Source organism: Siniperca chuatsi, linkage group LG23 (genome assembly GCF_020085105.1).
Source record: "Siniperca chuatsi isolate FFG_IHB_CAS linkage group LG23, ASM2008510v1, whole genome shotgun sequence".
NCBI lineage: Eukaryota > Metazoa > Chordata > Actinopteri > Centrarchiformes > Sinipercidae > Siniperca > Siniperca chuatsi.
The window spans coordinates 6,243,811-6,262,059 of NC_058064.1; the positions used below are offsets into that span (position 1 = coordinate 6,243,811).

Here is an 18,249-nt window from a genome sequence, read left to right on the forward strand (position 1 = left end):
GACATGCAGTGCTTATATCTAGTACTTTAATCATGATCAAATAAGAACAGTTTTACAAAACATTTACAGAGAAACACTGTGTCATTTAAATGACACGCTCTGTGTTTCTTTTCAAAGGTGCCTAAACCTAACCAAACTGTTCTTACCAATGACGAAGGTCCGGTACGCCTGTTGCTGGATATGCGTAGGATTATACACGAACAACGGTGCATTACTTACCGTGAGATATCTACGAATCTTTGTATGAGGATATGTTGCAAAACCAAAAATGTCCTGAAACTCATTTGGGCATTCGGTGCAACCTTTCTAAAAGAAAAAAAGTAGGCCTAGGCTACATCAAAAATGTGAAATATTTGATTTTAAACATAGCTACTGTGTGTGTGTGTGTGTGTGTGTGTGTGTGTGCGCGCGTGTGCGTGTGGGTGTGAAGTCATAGAAGCTGAACGATCCCAATACATCACAATGGCCATTTCATCTGACTGGAAGCATGTTTGAAGAATTGTGAATTTAATGTTCAGTTTCACAGCTCTTGCATAACTGACAATCCCAGATAAAGTAAGAACCTAAATGTTGGGTCAGAGTCATTACTTCTACTTCTAATGTTTATATTCCAATGTGCCATAAATGTGATCCTCCCCTCTACTAGCCACCGACAAATTTCACCCTTCCATATCAGTCACTGGACTGAAACTTGTGCGTATCCCTGAGAAAGTGAGTGAAGGAAGTGAACCACCTTAACAACCTCCATGTCCACTCCTCAAGACTCAAGATTCTCATCTACTAACTCATTTGTTCTGTATACATTGAGCTGAGAATATTTCAGACAAAATCCCTGCATAACATTGTTGACTGCAGCAGTGCTCTGCCTGTCATGTACAGTGTACAGTACACTCATACTGTAAATTTTGCACATTTCCATGTAAATATTGTCATTTAAATAACAGTCATATTGTACACATTCTTTATTATTTTCCTATACATACATATATATATATATATGTATGTATATAAAATCTAATTTTCTTTTCCTCTGAAGAAATATTGTGATGCATAAGTAGTCCACTGATAAGTACATACCAAAACATTACAGGATCATCGATATAAAACGGAATTCCATGTTAAAGATAAGGAATACGGCATTATACACAGTTGCTCCTACTTGCTGGTAACTCATTTTTATTCACTGATGGCACAAACATGAATGAATGTGCATAGTGATACCTAGTGGTAGGGCTGGTAACATTACAAGCAGACAGATCTGGAAAGGATTGTAACTCATATTGATATTGAAGTTGAAACTGAATGGGATGAACAGTGCATCATCGTGATAAAGTTAACTGCAGGCACTCAATGTGAGCCATAGCTTAGCCTAATATTTTGGTTTGTGTGTTCTACGAACTATTCAGCTGGGGGAAAAAATCGCTGTTCCTCAGACTTCCTTTCTAACACCCCTATTAGACAAGAATGGAACAACCTATTGGCTGTGACAGGTATTTGCATGTTAAGACGGCGAACCATGACATCTTAAAGTGGAGAAAATCTACTCAACGTGTTAACGCGTGAAAATAGAGCTTAGTAACATGACCAAATTAACACGCATTTTAATGCAGTCTAAACAATAAATATCTAAGACATTATTTGTGCAAATGACCTTCCATACATATTCTATTTGTTAACATGCATTTTAATGCAGTCTAAACAAGAAATAGCTAAGACGTTTCTTTGCGCAAATGGCCTTCCATACCCCTTCAGAGACTACTTGGTTAGGTAGTGGGAAGTCACGTGACGTAAGTGAGTCACGTGACGTGACTTGTAACATAACGTAACTTTAAACTTTTAATAACTCAACATTAACTTTTGGTTTCAAACAAGACACAAACCCCTGTCTCCTTGGTGAAAGTGTTTGTTTGTGCCATCCATCCGACTCTGGCTCTTTATGTCACTCATTAAACTACGTCACCTGACTTTCTTAAGGCTTTCAGGCAGCCCTGGCACTCATCACAAGCATCTCATACAAACGCTAAAGCGTACCTTGTGTGACCGTATACATCGCAGAGGGGTATTTGACGCCCTGTGAATGAGAAGGGGCTGAGAAATGTAATGAACCCAGTAGTTGCAAGGCAATACACAGGGTTTCCTGGAAAGTGCACAGTGTTTCCAGAACTATCTAATGGAAAACACTGCTCTGCATGTATAAATAGAAACAGATGACCTGAAATATCAGATGGATGAGTTACTCAACCAGGGGCACCAGTGTGCAGGGGTCACATCCAGGGGGGTCATCTGGAATATGGATATTTACCAGCAGCCTGGATGATGGCAGTGATGAAAGAGATGTATACAACACCATCTGAAAGCACACAGAGCTGCTGGGGCCCATGTGGTGTGACAAGATTGCACAAGCTGCTGATGTGATGAGACCAGAACAAGTGACTCAGTGTAACAAGAGACTGAGACATTTTGTTTTTAATTTGACTTCATATAACATACCCAATTATGTTCATAAATATCCTCAAACAAGCCCCATAAATGCATTCCCTGATCAGTTTAAGCAGAGGTATTTGCATTCTTAACTGGAGATGGGTTTATTGATGCCACCCTGAGGACGCTGAAAGTTTAATGCTGCTTATAGTAAACAAAGATTTGTGATGAAAGGAGCTTCAAGCAGTTCACAAGTAAATATCAATGATTTCCTCTTGTTTTGCACCCTAAAAGACACGCCATAGGCTAAATAGCTATTCCTTAATAATGTTTTGGGGATTATGTGGGCCTGAAACTGTGATTTTGATTTCAGGTTGTATGCAGACCCAACTAAACAGCATCTTTCAAGATGTGCCACATATTTTTTTATAAATAGGTTTGGCCGGTTTACAGTGCTGTTTGCACTAAGACCAGTTTATGCGTTGTGTAACAGGTCTGATTGTGGCTCAAAGCTCCTCCTGCATCAACTACATCCAGTTCATAGTTCGCATTACTGGAGGGAATTATAAGGATCTCTGTAGGAGGCACATGAGGTCGCTCACAGTTGACTAGAAGTGGTTCCTCGCCTGCAGAAAAACACTGGAAGAAGGAGAAACACGTGAAAGTTTACACGTTAAAATAACTACAAATAACAACAATGCACTTCTACATAAAACCCATGCTGCGCCTGAATCGCTGCGCTTTTCTTCAGCGCAAGAGGACACTCGGGAGGAAGCTGTGGACCGTTTCAGCTACACAACTACATGGCGTAAAAGCAGCCGGATCGCCTACATCTGCAGACCTCAGGAAGTATTTAGCCCTGCAGTGCTGCAGAAACTATGCATCCGACACGGCGTACAGCCGAGCCTTCGCCACAGCGAGGGACAACCCCGAGGCATTCTGGGGTGAGGCGGGACAGGCTATAAACTGGTTTAAACCGTGGAGTAAAACTTTGCACGTTGAGGACCCAGTGTTTCCAAACTGGTAGGTTTCAATGTTACAAGCGAAACACACAGCAAGAAACATTTTCTAGCGCAACACTTCCATATGCCAAATGTATTTGGGAAACAATGTAAACAACTTAAAAACGTCTAAGCCTATGATTCCCAAATTTCCCATGGACTTTGAAATCCTTTCAAGTTCGTGAACTTGAGGAAAATAAAGTAGGACCTTCAGACATTTTCGAAATTAATGTTTGACCCTGAAATGCTAACATAACACCACAGCCTCAGAAGCCTGTGTGTAGGCTATTTACATTTCAGGCTCTTGTTGATTTAATTTGACTAATCAAATTCTAGATAATCTGTTAATAATAATAATGTGGTTAAAATGAAGGAGTTTTTTCTTCCATCTGGGTAGAGGAGGAAAATGGTGTTTTTAAATATCTTCAAAAGCCGTAACTGAAAGGGCCTGTTGTTTTAAAAAAATGTTTGTTTTTGAGAAAATGAATGCTAGCTAATCAGCTAATGAGCTAATGCTAGCTAATCAGCTAATGCTAGCACAAATTGGGGCTAACTATACCATTGCAGTTTCTTAAATTTCACCAATCACTTGAAAATAATTGAGTAGTCCTTATGTATGATGTCCAAGTAAATTGGGATGTTTAATAGATGGATAAAAGCAGTTTTTAGCTGTGAAACTTAACATTTGCCCTTGCCTGATGTTCTTTGGAACATTATAAAAATGCACTGCAGCCCACATAAGCACTGAAAATGTAAATGTTTTTTTTGTTTATATGTTTGGTGGGTGGCTTTTGCTACTGTCTAGCATGGTAACAAATGCCAGAGTTGCCTCAATCTGGTACTGTTATGTTAAAATGAAGGACACAGCCAAAGTGTCTCTCTGGCTTCCAAAACAGCAGTTCCCAGACACCATCTGCTCAACCTGCTTGCTGCTCTTTATCCATATGCACAGCACCAGAATGAGTTGAAGCTGTTGCTTTATCAAGTACATTGATTTGCTGCTGGCAAAGACAAGTGCTTATGTTTTTGCTGGAGTTGGTTTCATCAAGTTTTATTCCATTTTTAAGTAAATAGGAAGAATCAAACCAGCCAAAAAATACATATTTAGAACAGTGTGATTTTAGAGATGTTCATAGAGGCGGTGGCATATAATTTATTGTGTTCACCTAAAATGTATAATAATTGTATATTTAGAAACCTACAGTAAGCACATGTTTAAACGTATATATGTTGTTCATATTTGATCTTTGAACACTGTTGTTGCTTGTTGGTTGATTATGTTTGTCACTGTCAGGTTTGTTGGTGGGAAGTTGAACATGTGCTACAATGCTGTGGATCGTCATGTAGAGAGTGGCCGCGGAGAGCAGCCTGCCATAATTTATGACAGTCCAGTGACTGGAACTAAACAGATCATCACTTTCAGGGAACTTCAGGACCAGGTAAATGGTCAGGACATATGGTTAAAAAATGAATTGTGAGGCATGCAAGGAACCTTTCGTCGGATTTTGAGCACTAAAATTAGAATTTGTCAGTGTTGCCATGACAATAAATACATTTTTCTTCCTTCAACTGAGACAGTTGGCCAAGTTTTTCATCCATGGCCGCTGGATTGAGCCAACATTAGCATGAAGGACAGCAAAACACAATACTGGAAAAAAAGGTCAATCATTTGATTGACATTTGGCTAGATGCTTCAGTTCAATCAAGACTCAACTGCATGTACTATAATCAAAATGTGTTCTAAATGAACAGAAGTTTAGCTACAGCTTTTTACTAGTCTTTTTCCACAAAGCAAAAAAACCACTTAATTTAATTTCTAAAAAGATATCAAAGTCTTTGATTTGTCAGATTATGTCCAATTGAAGGTAATCAGTAATGGACAAAATGCGTAGAAAAAGTCGAGATGCACAGTGCGTCTTTTTACCGTCACTGGTTTATGTTGCTATGTTGGTTATAGTAGTCATGAACAATTATCTAAAATGGATTTATGCAGACATTTGAAAGAGTGCAGTGTGAACTTGCCAAAATGCATGTTGATATTCAGTGCTCTGCATCGTCTCCCCTGTATCTTGATCTAGGTGTCCAGGTTAGCAGGAGTCTTCGTGAAGAATGGGGTACGGAAAGGAGATCTGGTAGTCATCTACATGCCCATGGTGCCGCAGGCCATGTTCACCATGTTGGCCTGTGCACGGATCGGTGCCCCACACAGCCTCATCTTTGGCGGCTTCGCTTCCAAAGAGCTTTCTGTCCGCATCAATCATGCCAAGGTTAGAAAATCTTGTTATTCACTTTGTGGTTAAGATTGATCTTTTCTTGAGCCATGACAACAGGACTACATGATCTTTATTAATTCAGTGTCACTCTTCAGCACCCTGGCCACTCATTTAATAGCTAAGGACAAGCTGATGTGATGACTCTTTGTTCTTTTTACGTACTTATATGAAGCAGGGCAGTAGTATGGCTGCAACTAATATTTTTCAAATTCCAATTTTCATGCGGCATTAGTAATGTGCACCATTCATCCTGCAAAATATCTGAAACACTGAAAGCCAGAGGTGCCTGGGGCTTCTTTGTTTTGTTAAGCTCAAAATGAATTCATTCACAGTGGAAAGCACTTGGCTTGCCTTTTCTTTTTACAACCATACACTCAAGAATGTCAATGCCATCTGCACTGAGATTTTTTTAACAGGGCAACGGAAGAATTAATGGACCAACCTCATATTTTGACAGGGAATGTTTCTGAAGATAATGATCTCTTTTGAGTGATGTGTTTATACGAATATAAATACAGTATTAAGTATTGCCACCAGCTATTTGATCAAGTGTTTGAACTATTATTGTTGAGGTACTGTTCAGGGCGCAGTTAATGTTGATGTATTGTTGACTCAGTTATTTTCAGATGAATAGTTGATGCCCTTGTTCATACTGTATGTTGATCCTCTACATACAGTATGAACAAGGGCACTCTTTTCATAGAAATGAATCCCCCTTTGCAATTCAGCAGCAATACAGAGAAGAAGCAAGTGAATGATCCTTGTTTAGCATTGCTGTAGACATTGCAATGTCTTATAATGGCCACTAGGGTAAAATTAACTAGCCATGACTGAATGTGTCCCATTTAGGGGCCTAAGTATGTGCATCAAACTTTGAAAACTAAAAAGTTACAGGAAATGCCTCTGTAGGAACACCTCAGGTGTTGTGTTGTAAGCCTGCTATTTACTATGGAATCATTATAACATGCATGTTAATAAGGCTTATGTGAACTGAATTTGACTTGACTGGAGTGCTGCCACAGGCAACAGACTCGTACCACTAATACCCTGTTAAAAATGCAGCAAAACAAATATTCAAGTCAAGTTTGATGAAGCACTAGCTTCTGTTTCTAATATAGCTATTGAAACATGTCATGATGCTGGAAGTGCTTTACATTTTTTTTTTTTTTTTTAAATTCTCACTTAATCTCTGTGTTTCTCAGCCCAAGCTGATGGTTACAGCCTCATTTGGCATCGAGCCAGGCAGAAGAGTAGAGTACATCCCTCTGGTGGAGAAGGCCTTGGAGCTGAACTTTCACAGACCCTCTAAAGTCCTCATCTACAACAGGCCTAACATGGTAAGAAGCACAAAGCATCATAAAGCTTAATTTGACAATATGGTGTTGTTTCTAAACTTGCTGGTTATGTGACAGAATGTAGATGTATCTGAAATATGGTAGCCATATGTAAACCTGACTAGTTTAGTCACAGTATAGCTGCTGTGGAGAGGAGAAAAGGTTTTCCCGAGGCTAGGGGTTGCAGTTTTTAATCTATAAGAGAGCATTTAATTATTGAACTGGGATTTGTTGGGTCTCTGTAAAGAGTACGGTCTAGACCTGCTCTATAGGAAAAATACAATGAGATAACTTCTGTTATGAATTGGCACTATATAAATAAAAATGAACTTGCATTATACTTTAAAGGATTATTGCCTAGAATTGGCCAAATGTGTACAAATGGTAAGACAGTATTACAGATCCTGCCACTGAATCAAAAGATGAAATGAACTGGTTCAAGCAGATGATAGAGAGTGAAAAAACGTGCAGTATGTTTGCAGCTGAGAGATGGAGGTAGCCGATGTCATAAGCAGCCTGGCACAGATCCAGTGTGGAAGCAGGCTGAGCTGTGTAGAATGATTATACAGCACACAAATGTGCATTAATATGGCGACAGCAAGCTGAAATTTGCTTCATAAAATAAAGCACTGAATTTTGAAGTTGGGGAAATGATTCTTAAAACTGACTGCACAGTGTTGCAGTCTGTCATCTCAAATTTCTATTCTGACCTCAATGTCTCAGTTTAGTTGTTATGCCATGTACCTCTATCTGGCTTTCTTGTGTTCTTAAATGAACATTACATGATTTATTTGATCTGGTTTGCATCCTCCATTCTTAACTATTAGTGAATGTTCTGATGATTTACGAGATTGCTGTTATCTTTTTTGGAAGATATACATGGTGGACATGGGTCTGTTATCAGTGAACTCAGAGAAATGGTTTTCACAGGAAATTCACTGGAAACTCATCCCCTTAAAATCATGTGAAGCACCACTTTGAAGGTAGCTTCTTCATCAATTACTGCATTCAATAAGCAAGAGGGTGTGGTGTGAACACTGCTTCCAACATGAAAGCCTTGTTAAATCAGCCAAGTTTTACTCTGGCTTGGCTTTGAGTGAAGTGAGTAAAAAGCAATGCATTTCAGAAAGCTGGAGGTATTATGGGTTGTCTGTCCTCTGCTTCAAGAGTATGTGTGATATTGAATGATGTCTCAGTCTTGAGTTCATTCTCTGAGAACCAAAGAAAGAAATGACCAGGACTTGTCTTTAGCCTCCTGGGATGATTTAAATGTTAATGATATTAAGGAATCAAAGAGATTCACAAAACTTAGAAATGAGGCAGATGTCAGCAACAGGAGATGTGAGGGACATTAATCTATGACCTGGCATTACCTCTGTTGGCCATTACAAGAGATTGTAATGACTGATGGGAGTTAGAACAGAGTTTAAACAGAAATGTCTATGATATCACTATGTAAAATACATATTTTTTCAACTTGAAGTGAGAATTTACTGTATATCCCCCAGTCACTTGTAAAGCAAACAAGTAGGGGTGAGTTTGTGTGTCTTCCCCCCCAAACTGAAAGAAAAGCTTTGAAAGCCACAAATCTAACATACGTGAGTCAATAACTCAAATGAACCCCCAGAGATATATTGTGGCCATTTGTAGCTATAGAGCAGTCACAGTCTTTACCACTTTTAACCGTTTCCTTTCATAGCAGTTTTATCAGAATGAAAATAAGTATAAGTTCCTAATTCTTCTTTGTGTTTTTAGGAGAAAGTATCAATGAGTCCGGAGTTGAGTCTGGACTGGGAGGAAGAGATGGCCACAGCTCAGCCGCATGACTGTGTTTCTGTTCCATCCAACCACCCTCTCTACATCCTCTATACATCTGGGACCACTGGAACACCAAAGGTAACCAAGGGTTGGGATCAGCAGCAGGGGAAAATGTAAATCAATATCTGATTCATAGTTATAGATGTCATATAAACATACATTCTCGCATAGATGATTTATAGGATTTACTGTTGGCCATGCTTGTCTAAATGCTGTCAGTTCTGTAGCCTCCCTGTGACTCATCTGCTCTCTGACTCTGCAAAACAATCCAGGCCCAATCTAAACACTATCAACGTGACATAAATAAGATAGAACATTTCCCCAGCAGGAGCTGGAGCTCATGCAGGAGGAATTGCCTGCAGGCAGTTTCAAATGGAAAAACCCCAGCTCCTTTCAAATAGCATCATTTTGTCTTTGACCAACAGATGATATAAAATATCCACCTGCTGGCTAGTTCCTGAGCTTAATAGTGCTGTTATTGCCAGCTTTTTTCTCTGTGAGTTACTGTGACTCTTAAGTTGTTGCTGTAGGGAAACCTTAAATTTGAAAAAAAACTCCATAATTGTAGACTTGAGGACGTACTATTTTGCTCAAAAATATTTATACCGCACCATTAACTTATAAAACCTGGAATTTGAAACAAAATACCTCCTTCGGTATAGCAGGACAGAGCGACTGTGTTTAGATTGATATTAAACTCCTGCCTCTTTGCCTAGTGTAATACCTGTCACTAGTCTGATGTTTTTCTTATTTTGTCCCCCAGGGTGTTGTGCGAGACACTGCAGGATATGCTGTGATGCTGAATTGGACCATGTCAAATATTTATGGACTCAGTCCTGGAGATGTAAGGCAATAAAGCATCCTCTTCTGAACAAAGGGCATGCAGTCAAGCAAAGAGATAGATTGCTCTGCACTTGAAAGAAGATTTGATCACCGTGTAATATTTGTGGTAACTGAACAGTTGTAAGTTTTGGAAGTAGTATGTTTTACCTCTGTTTTTTATTTTCATTTTAATTTACATTCATCATTTATATAACATGCTATTTGATTCATATTTATAGTGCCTTCAAGTACCACAGGTGTAAGTGAATTCTGTCCACTTAAGCAACACTCAATGCACTGTGTTGTTTGCATCTTATACAGGGAGTCTGTACATTTTTCACCTTTTTTAACCTGTTGCAGGTTTGGTGGGCAGCGTCAGACCTGGGCTGGGTAGTCGGCCATTCATATATGTGCTATGGTCCTCTGCTCCATGGTAATAGCACAATTCTCTATGAGGTATGTCTCTGTAGAAAAGGTTTAAAATCTAAAACTAACTATAGCAGTATTACAAACATCAAGAAATACCAGAACATGTGCAATAACACCTTTCAATGTTGGTTCTCATAATGACATTAATTCAAGTACCCAACAATATCTTAATCGTGCAGCACAATAGTACCACTAGAAATTGGGAAACTGAACCTCCATCATATGGAAAATACAATAAATTCAACCTTATTTATCATTCCATTTAGATTTTGTAAAGCATTTTTACAAAAAAATATGTGGGAGGTTACAATGGAATGGACTGGAACAAATGTATACAGTATATTAACAAAATGTTAATTTAACCCAACAATATCAGTTCATACCATAAGGACACAACACATCCACTGAGCACAACATTGACATGCAGCACACCCAACTTCACATAAAGATGAATGGTAAAGGAATAAACAAGCTTTAATGAAATGTTTTCTGCATGAATGTGTGTTTTAAACAGCCACTTGATATTGATGCACCTGATTATTACAGGTAATTTGGCTTTGCTTTGTGAGTCCACAACCCATTGGCTAGTCGAGTACATTCTCTGTGCAGGCTGCTTATTATGTGGAGGATTATTAGCATATAACAAAATCTCTAGACCAGTGCTAAGAGGGATGTGTGTCTGCCTGTTGATCTTTCTGTGTGCGTCTTACAGTGTATTTCTTATGTTGAGGGCCACTCATTGCATTAGCACTCTGATTTTCTCTTGCCTGTAGGAAGCAGCACTGCTGGGCAATGGATTAATCTGCCTTTCTTAAATCAATGTTTGACTCCAGCCACGCTGGTTCTCTCACGTGGCTCTTCTTCTAGCAGCCCGTTTATCTTCAGGCATGATTCTGCCAACTTTTTGTATTTCCTCTGATCAATACACAGACACAAATATTTATCCAGAGAAAAAACGACAGCCAGAACTCAATACTGCTGTTTACCATTCTCATTCATCTGCAGTTGTCTTCTCACTGTAGGGACAGGCTAGTTGAATACTAGAAACACAATGGAAATTGCTGTTGGAGACATGTGCCTGCAGGCTTCTTTTGTCTATATCTTCTAGACAAACAATACTTCTATAGTGCAACTGCGTTTTCTAATCCACGGATTTCTGCGCCCATCTGTCTGGAAGGCAGCCTTCCAGTGTGCCTCTCCATTTTAAACAGCTGCTCTAGGAATAGTCATGGTTTGTAGTTAACAGGTGAAGTGAATTTGTACTGTGGAACATTGTAGAAATATTGCTGTAATGTTTTTGAGCTTCCACAATAATCCAAGTATCTGCTATTTGCTCTATAGGTAGTCCATCATATGATTTATATGTCTGCATCCATGTTAAAGTTTGTTGATCTAACCAGCTGTTGCTATACTGCCTGTTTACAGGGTAAGCCTGTGGGGACTCCAGACCCTGGGGCGTTCTTCCGTGTCCTGTCTGAAAACAGAGCCTCCTCCATGTTCACAGCACCCACTGCCATCCGAGCCATTCGCCAGCAGGACCCCTATGCTGAAATTGGGAAAAAATACCCCCTGTCCAGGTAGACAGCAACACTTCACACAACAGGAAATTCCCTAAAACCAAACTGTTGATAGTGCAGTATTTCTAATAAATTAAGCACTAGGTGAAGGAATACCTTTTATGTTGTACCATGGAGATTAGTCCTAAAATGACAGACAAAATAATAGATTATTAAATTGACAGAAAATTAACTGCCTACAATTCTGATAATTGATAATTGATCAATCAATCTGCTTCCAGCATCTAAAAGGTCAAGATTTGCTGCTTTTATGTGATTTGTAAATTGCAAAGCAAATTTGGAGATGTTAATATGGGCTTTGGAAACTGGTGATGGCCATTGTTCACTATTTTCTGACATTGTATGTATAGATAAATAGATTGATTGATTTGATATTAAAATAATAGTTGGTTTCAGTTCTACATGAGATTGAAAATCTCAAATGTAAAAGAAGCTATTCAAAAACTAAGATAACAAGATTTCTTAAGCACAAATATGTGTATGATTTGAAAATTTCTTGAAAGATGCTTTTTAATGCTGAAACTCTGCACACACTGGTTTTTAATTTGGCATGGTGTAAGACATGAAGTGAAGATTAATTTTTAGCAAACGTCAGCCCATTAGACTGGTCCAACTCATCTGTCATTATTCTGTGCTTCTGAGAAACTTAATATGAGAACTGTGAAAACAACAGTTATAGGCTTTAACCCTAAACTGCAGATTGTTTGAGCTTTGAAATGCCAGAAGTGATGTGTTGAAGCATCTCATGGCTAACGGTGTTCAGCACAGCCTGTCCGGCCTCTCGTTAGTCTCCGGCCATCTGTTGATGCAGAGCCCTGTTCCACCTCCATTGCTCACAGTCTGTACCCTCAGTTAATCAGGATGGATAACAAACAACGGCAGGTCGCTGCAGCCCACCTGAATGAAATCATACCACATGAACTTATTTCCCGGCTGCTGTCTCACTGTTCAGGTAAAGGTTGTCTGTAGCTCCGAGTTAAAAACAAGCATTTTTCATGGTATTTTCATGGCCCAGAGACTCAAGTACTTGCTGAGATTATCACAATTGTTAATTATTTGGTGTACTGCAAAGAAACTTGGACCTAAGGAGTTGTGGTGTCAATTCACCACTTTCATTCTGTTCAGCATGCTGAAAATGCCTCTAAGCACACAATCATAAAGCAATTCTGAGTGTGGATGACCTATAGCCCCAGTGAATCATTCAGTAACTCTGGCATTGTGTGCTGAATTTGACGATCGTTGATTGTTCGCTGGGCTGAATACATAGCATCTTTTTAAATGCTGTACTTGCAGGTGGAGATTATTTTCTACAATATTTATGGCTCAAATATTGGTGGCATTTATCCTCTCAGTTTCAACCCTGTCACAATCAGACATTAAAGTGACATGGTGTTTCTGTGTACACTTTGTTTGTTCTTAATGTGCTTTTTCCCCTTGGAGGAGGCAGGTTGGTGAAAGATTACTGTATTTCCCTCTGGCGCTGAACAAAGCAGGTCATTCTAATACAGGGGCAGCAATACAAAGGAAGCATTTTAGCGCAGGGCGGTTCAATGTCTGATCAAGCCTTTCGCTTGCTTATATGTCCTTTCAATTTTACAATTACAAAAAGAGGTTTTATGCCAATAAAGCATGGCATTTTGAAACTCAGAATGTCTGATATTCTCAATGTTTTCATTTATTTAGTGTAGAGGAGCAGTTAATGACAATGTGTCAATTCTTGTCCCTATCTTGAATGTTTAATTTGCTACATGAATCAAAGGAAAGCGTTAAGTATCAAGATAATCCAGTCTTTTAAGAGGTCTTGTTTTCATGGTCATGGTAACTCCACCTTGTATTAACTCTGTAGATTGCATTCAATTCAGCAAGCCAGACTGACTTCTCTAGGCTGTGTGTGGTAGATGCAAAACATTTTTGTTTGTGGCAATTTTGCTTAATGAATCTAGATCTAGTCTATACATTTTGCCACTTCCTATAACACATGGAAGGATATGTCAATACTTATAGTGCTGGTTTTAATTAAAAGTGTTTTGATGGAAGTAGTTTTCCTTTCAGAAAAGTCTGTTAGCTATATTATCAAACACATAATTTCATGCTAGAGAGGCCTCAAATGATATTTGCTTAAATAGCTTTAAGCATATTAGCAATTTCTATACTTAAAGGTACGGTATGCAATTCTAAACCAGTACATGTCTTTTTGTCAAATTCTGATTGGACAGTGTTGGCGTTGAGAGGGATTATTTTCTTTTACTATTAACATCTTTTCTCTGACCTTAACTGATGCAGTGCTATAAAAAGAACTGAGTACATTTGCTATCATTGTACCTTACCTTCACTAATAACCTAGAGTGGATGCCAGGATAAACTTAACAGGAGGTACATTTGTTGTTTTTTATTGGTGGAACAATTAAGTCTTTGTTTGTCCTCATACTGTATGCATGTGAAGACATTCATTTTGAAACAGGTTGCCTAACATAGAGATAGTTATTTTCCTACATTCAATCAGTGGACACAAAATGTTAGGCAGTGAAATTAGTATCTAAGATGGAAGGAAGCTTTTTCATTAGAACAAGGTTGGGAACAACAAACAAGCTGATGAGACATAAAAAAAAATAAAAATCTTGTAGCTTAATGCCATTTGGTATAATCTGAAAAAACTCGCTCATCACCCTCATTAAAGTTTTAGATTTTCTTAAGATCTTTTCTTCCTGAGAACAGAACATGGATGTTTACACTGACTATACCTGACTCAGTGCACAGTCCTTTTAGCTTGGGCAGCAGCCAAACCGTTGCCCTCCCATCACCAATTCTGAGGTTGCAGTGTCTGCATGAATCCTGCAAACTTGTACTTCCATTGAACTCCTTAGAAAACTTGAAAACAGAGATTCTGAATTGTCCTTGGATAACTAGAAGCATGGTAGTGGGAGTGTTATGCGGTTTAGCTAGAACAGAAGCTCACTGCCGAGTCAGTCATTCATTTATTCCACATGTTATTTAGCTCAGTTTCTGCAGGGCAGAATCCATCCGACAGCTGAATGATGGTACATTGTTAATCCAGAGCCTTTATTATGGACGTACTTCTTTCATTTTTGATACACTCTAGGCATTTACTTAAAGCTGTTTATCCTTAAAGCTGTTATTATGAGTCAAATAACCTTAAAGTTCTTGATCAACACTAATACAAGGTCGGAGCCATATAAGTAGTGTCCCAAGGTTTCCAATGCACAAAGTAATAATGCATATAAAACATGCTGTAAAACATGTATCAAATTGAAGCAGCCATTTACAGCTATCAACTTAAATAATGTGTTGATTTTGGTGAACAGCTAATCTACAAAGAAGTAATCAATTATGAATAATTTTCACCTATATGCCTATAAAATTGTTACTTCAGTATGTTAACATATAGATAAACTGTTAAAAAATGTTATTAATGTTAACCATAAAACCAAAAAGTAAATTTAAAGCCCATAATTACTTGCCATGCCCTCTTTAATCTTTTTGAATTGACAAGATCTTTAACCGATCAGAGCTGCTCAGAATATATTAACAAAGAGGAAAACTGGAGATGAAACATCAAAAGACAATTCTAATCAGATTTAAAACTAAACTACAGGTACTTGATTTTAAAGTTTTCCCCCATTACTGGAGGGGAATAGTGGTCTTTGAAACTGAACTGATTGAAGACTCTCAGGCATCCTTCAACATCTGGGTGGTGATAAACAACGGCAGAATATTTTCGACGATGTTTTGCTTACTAACGTGAATTCACAATTTTTTGGCGGTGTAGCCCATGTTTCACAATCGGTGTTACTGAAAACCAGAGATACCAGACTACATAATATTCCTGAGACCAAAGAACAATCAAGTTTGAGAGTAGTGCTTGAAAAAAAGAATGAAATATTATTCAGGGAGAGAGCAGGAGGAGAAAAGCTATGATTCAGTGGGGAGAGAGTGACGATGAAAATGTTTTTGCCTGTTACAGAAGATAGAATGCGACTTCAAGTTCGATTGGAGTTGGAAGGTCATTTCGCTATTGCAAAGGGTTGAGACCGATGAGTGATGACCAGCAGTCATTTGTGGGAAAATGTGGCGATCGGAATAGCATTTATGGCTGCAGTGTGGCCTGGACTTATAGGGGGTTACAGATCTCTCCACAGCCTTGTAGCGAGCAACCAGCAGTGTTGTGAATTAGATATGAGCGGCTGTGGGCAGCCATCAGAGGGAGTTCGGGAGAGAATGATGTGGGAGAAATTCGGGAGGCTGAAGATAGAAACTGCAGTGTTTTGGGTCACTTGTAGGGCATGGAGGGAGGGTTTCATGAAGCCAAGGAGTGGCAGTTGTCCAAACTAGGAGGAAACTAAAGCTTGAACGAGGAGGGACTAATAACGGACAATCAACTCAGATGTCTTTGCAAGAGTGTTTTGTCTCCAGGTACTCCATGGTTCAGGGTCTCATCAATACTGACTGAGAGGTCATTTAGAGGGAATAATTTTCCTAGGGAAAAAGAGCAGCTTAGTCTTACCAAGATGGTGTTTCCTGGAAGACAAACTTCCAACTTAAAATGCCTTTGAGATGAGGCAAAATGCAGTTAAGTTTTAGATGGAAGGAAAAAGTGGAATTTAGTGTTTGACATTTAAAGCAAGAGGCTAAGGACTGAGCTCTCGGAGAGTCCAGTGGAGATGATGCTGAACACAGACAAGGATTCACCTCTACTGTCCTGATTAGTGTGACTGGAAGGAGGCAAACCATCATAGGCAGGAAGCAAAAATCCTTTAGTCAGTAAAGGTGATGAGAACTATCTGTTTGACATTGTCAGAGGCAGTGGAAAGGATGCCTCAGTTACAGCTAGGAGCACCGGGAAAATGAAGTGGAGGGTGCTGCCATGAAGGCAAACTGTTTGTGGTCCAAAAACATTTTCCTTTGGGAGATATTGCATGAGCTCAAAGTCACATTCAAGAGTATCAAGAGAAGTTGTCAGCCATAGTTTATATTAGGTCTCACAGTTTTTCACAATTGATATGACCCAGTTTTCATAATACAGGTCTTTCATTTTGCAAAACAATTAAAGCAAAGAGGTAAATCACAAGCTCACAAGCTGCACATATATAAATATAAAGTGAAGTATATAATATATAATTAGCGTGCTTAAATACACAGAGATGGCCAAAATCCATAAAGCATATACTCCACACTAAATTGCTACAATTAGTTATGGCCCATTGAGACAAATTCACATAGTGCATTTCTTTTCGCTTGAAGAAAAAAAGTCTATGCATCCCATTTTTGTCTGTTATACATTTGTATTAAAGGGCTTTAAACAAAGCATGTGAACACTCACACTTGGTAAAAAACATAAAAGAATATTTTGCCGTTGCATAGATGTTGTGTTATCTTGACCATTCCTGTGAGAGAGTAGATATTTCATGTTTCTTTAAGGTGATTGACAGATGTACTCTGTGTCCTTGCAGGTTGCGGTCATTATTCCTGGCAGGAGAGCGTTGTGATGTGGAGACGCTGGAATGGGCAAAGAGGAGCTTTGGGGTTCCTGTCCTGGATCACTGGTGGCAGACTGGTAGGAAGATTTTTACTTTCTAAAAGACAGAAATCGGAGAGCGAGATCTGAATCAGAAAACCACGAGTTTTACCTTGTTTATGCACTGTATTTAAAGCTGCACTGGGAAAGATTTTGATATAAATATACACTGGTCTTATCTGATTCCATACATTTTCCCTTTTAGCCCAAAGTTGCATGTTGGACAGGGTGTAGCAAATTGAAACTTGATAACAAAATGCAAACTAACGCCTAGATATCAGTGACTGAACTGTGCAGTGAAAACAGGACGCGCCAACATTAAGTTCTGTTCTCCTACCTCTTTTGTCTCTTTTGTATAAAACATCACATGACAGCGAGGCCAGCATGCAGTGCATGTGCAGGTCATGGACTTAATGTTATAGGATTTCTGGTGGTTGAAGTAAAAATTGTTCATTATCATTGTTTAACATTTACCCCCTACCATATGCTATGTGTGAAGGCGCCTTGGGTAGTTTTAATTATGTCAGTTTAGTAGGTTGAGAAGCACTTCACCCTCAAACTTTAGGGATTAAGTTCTTATGATATAGATACTGAGAAAGCATTTCAAGGACCTCAAGAACTTTATTAGCATGAACTGTATATGATGTTTTAATTTAACTTGATCTGTACGACTCAGTCTCGTCTTAAGCTTATCAGTGGGAAAAGACTATAAATGCGGTCTGTATTTTATTAGTCCATTGACATTAACTTGGCCTTAAGAAAAGGCATAACTCCAGTAAATCTCTATTCCCCAAAAGCCCGTTGAAACACATTTTTTTCATACTTCCTTCTTTGATTAATCCCTTCTATTGTTTTATATTGTGGACCAGGGGATTGGAACCCTTCTACTGGAGTAATTATGACATTAAAGACCCCCTCAGTTTGAATTTCCAAGCTTCTCTGGGAACTGATCATTACACAAAGTGATGTGTCATCATTTGCACCAGTTATTTGAATCGCAATCAAAACTAGATAGCCATTGTTTCATCTGCCCTGTCTGTT

The 18,249-nt window shown here is 38.7% G+C and overlaps 1 protein-coding gene across 2 annotated transcripts in view; it reads left to right on the forward strand.

The window, feature by feature from the left end:
* The first annotated feature begins 2,959 nt into the window (after positions 1–2,959).
* acss3 (acyl-CoA synthetase short chain family member 3) overlaps positions 2,960–18,249 on the forward strand; it is a 41,145-nt gene continuing 25,855 nt past the window's right edge. Inside the window, exons 1-9 of one of the 2 annotated variants that reach the window (XM_044185365.1) lie at positions 2,960–3,444; positions 4,717–4,861; positions 5,501–5,689; positions 6,898–7,032; positions 8,785–8,925; positions 9,611–9,691; positions 10,030–10,125; positions 11,524–11,675; positions 17,144–17,247. In XM_044185365.1, the coding sequence (XP_044041300.1) occupies positions 3,119–3,444; positions 4,717–4,861; positions 5,501–5,689; positions 6,898–7,032; positions 8,785–8,925; positions 9,611–9,691; positions 10,030–10,125; positions 11,524–11,675; positions 17,144–17,247 (1,369 nt within the window). In that variant the 5' untranslated portion in view covers positions 2,960–3,118. The remainder of the gene's footprint in view (positions 3,445–4,716; positions 4,862–5,500; positions 5,690–6,897; positions 7,033–8,784; positions 8,926–9,610; positions 9,692–10,029; positions 10,126–11,523; positions 11,676–17,143; positions 17,248–18,249) is intronic. The other variant, XM_044185366.1, reaches the window with a different exon arrangement.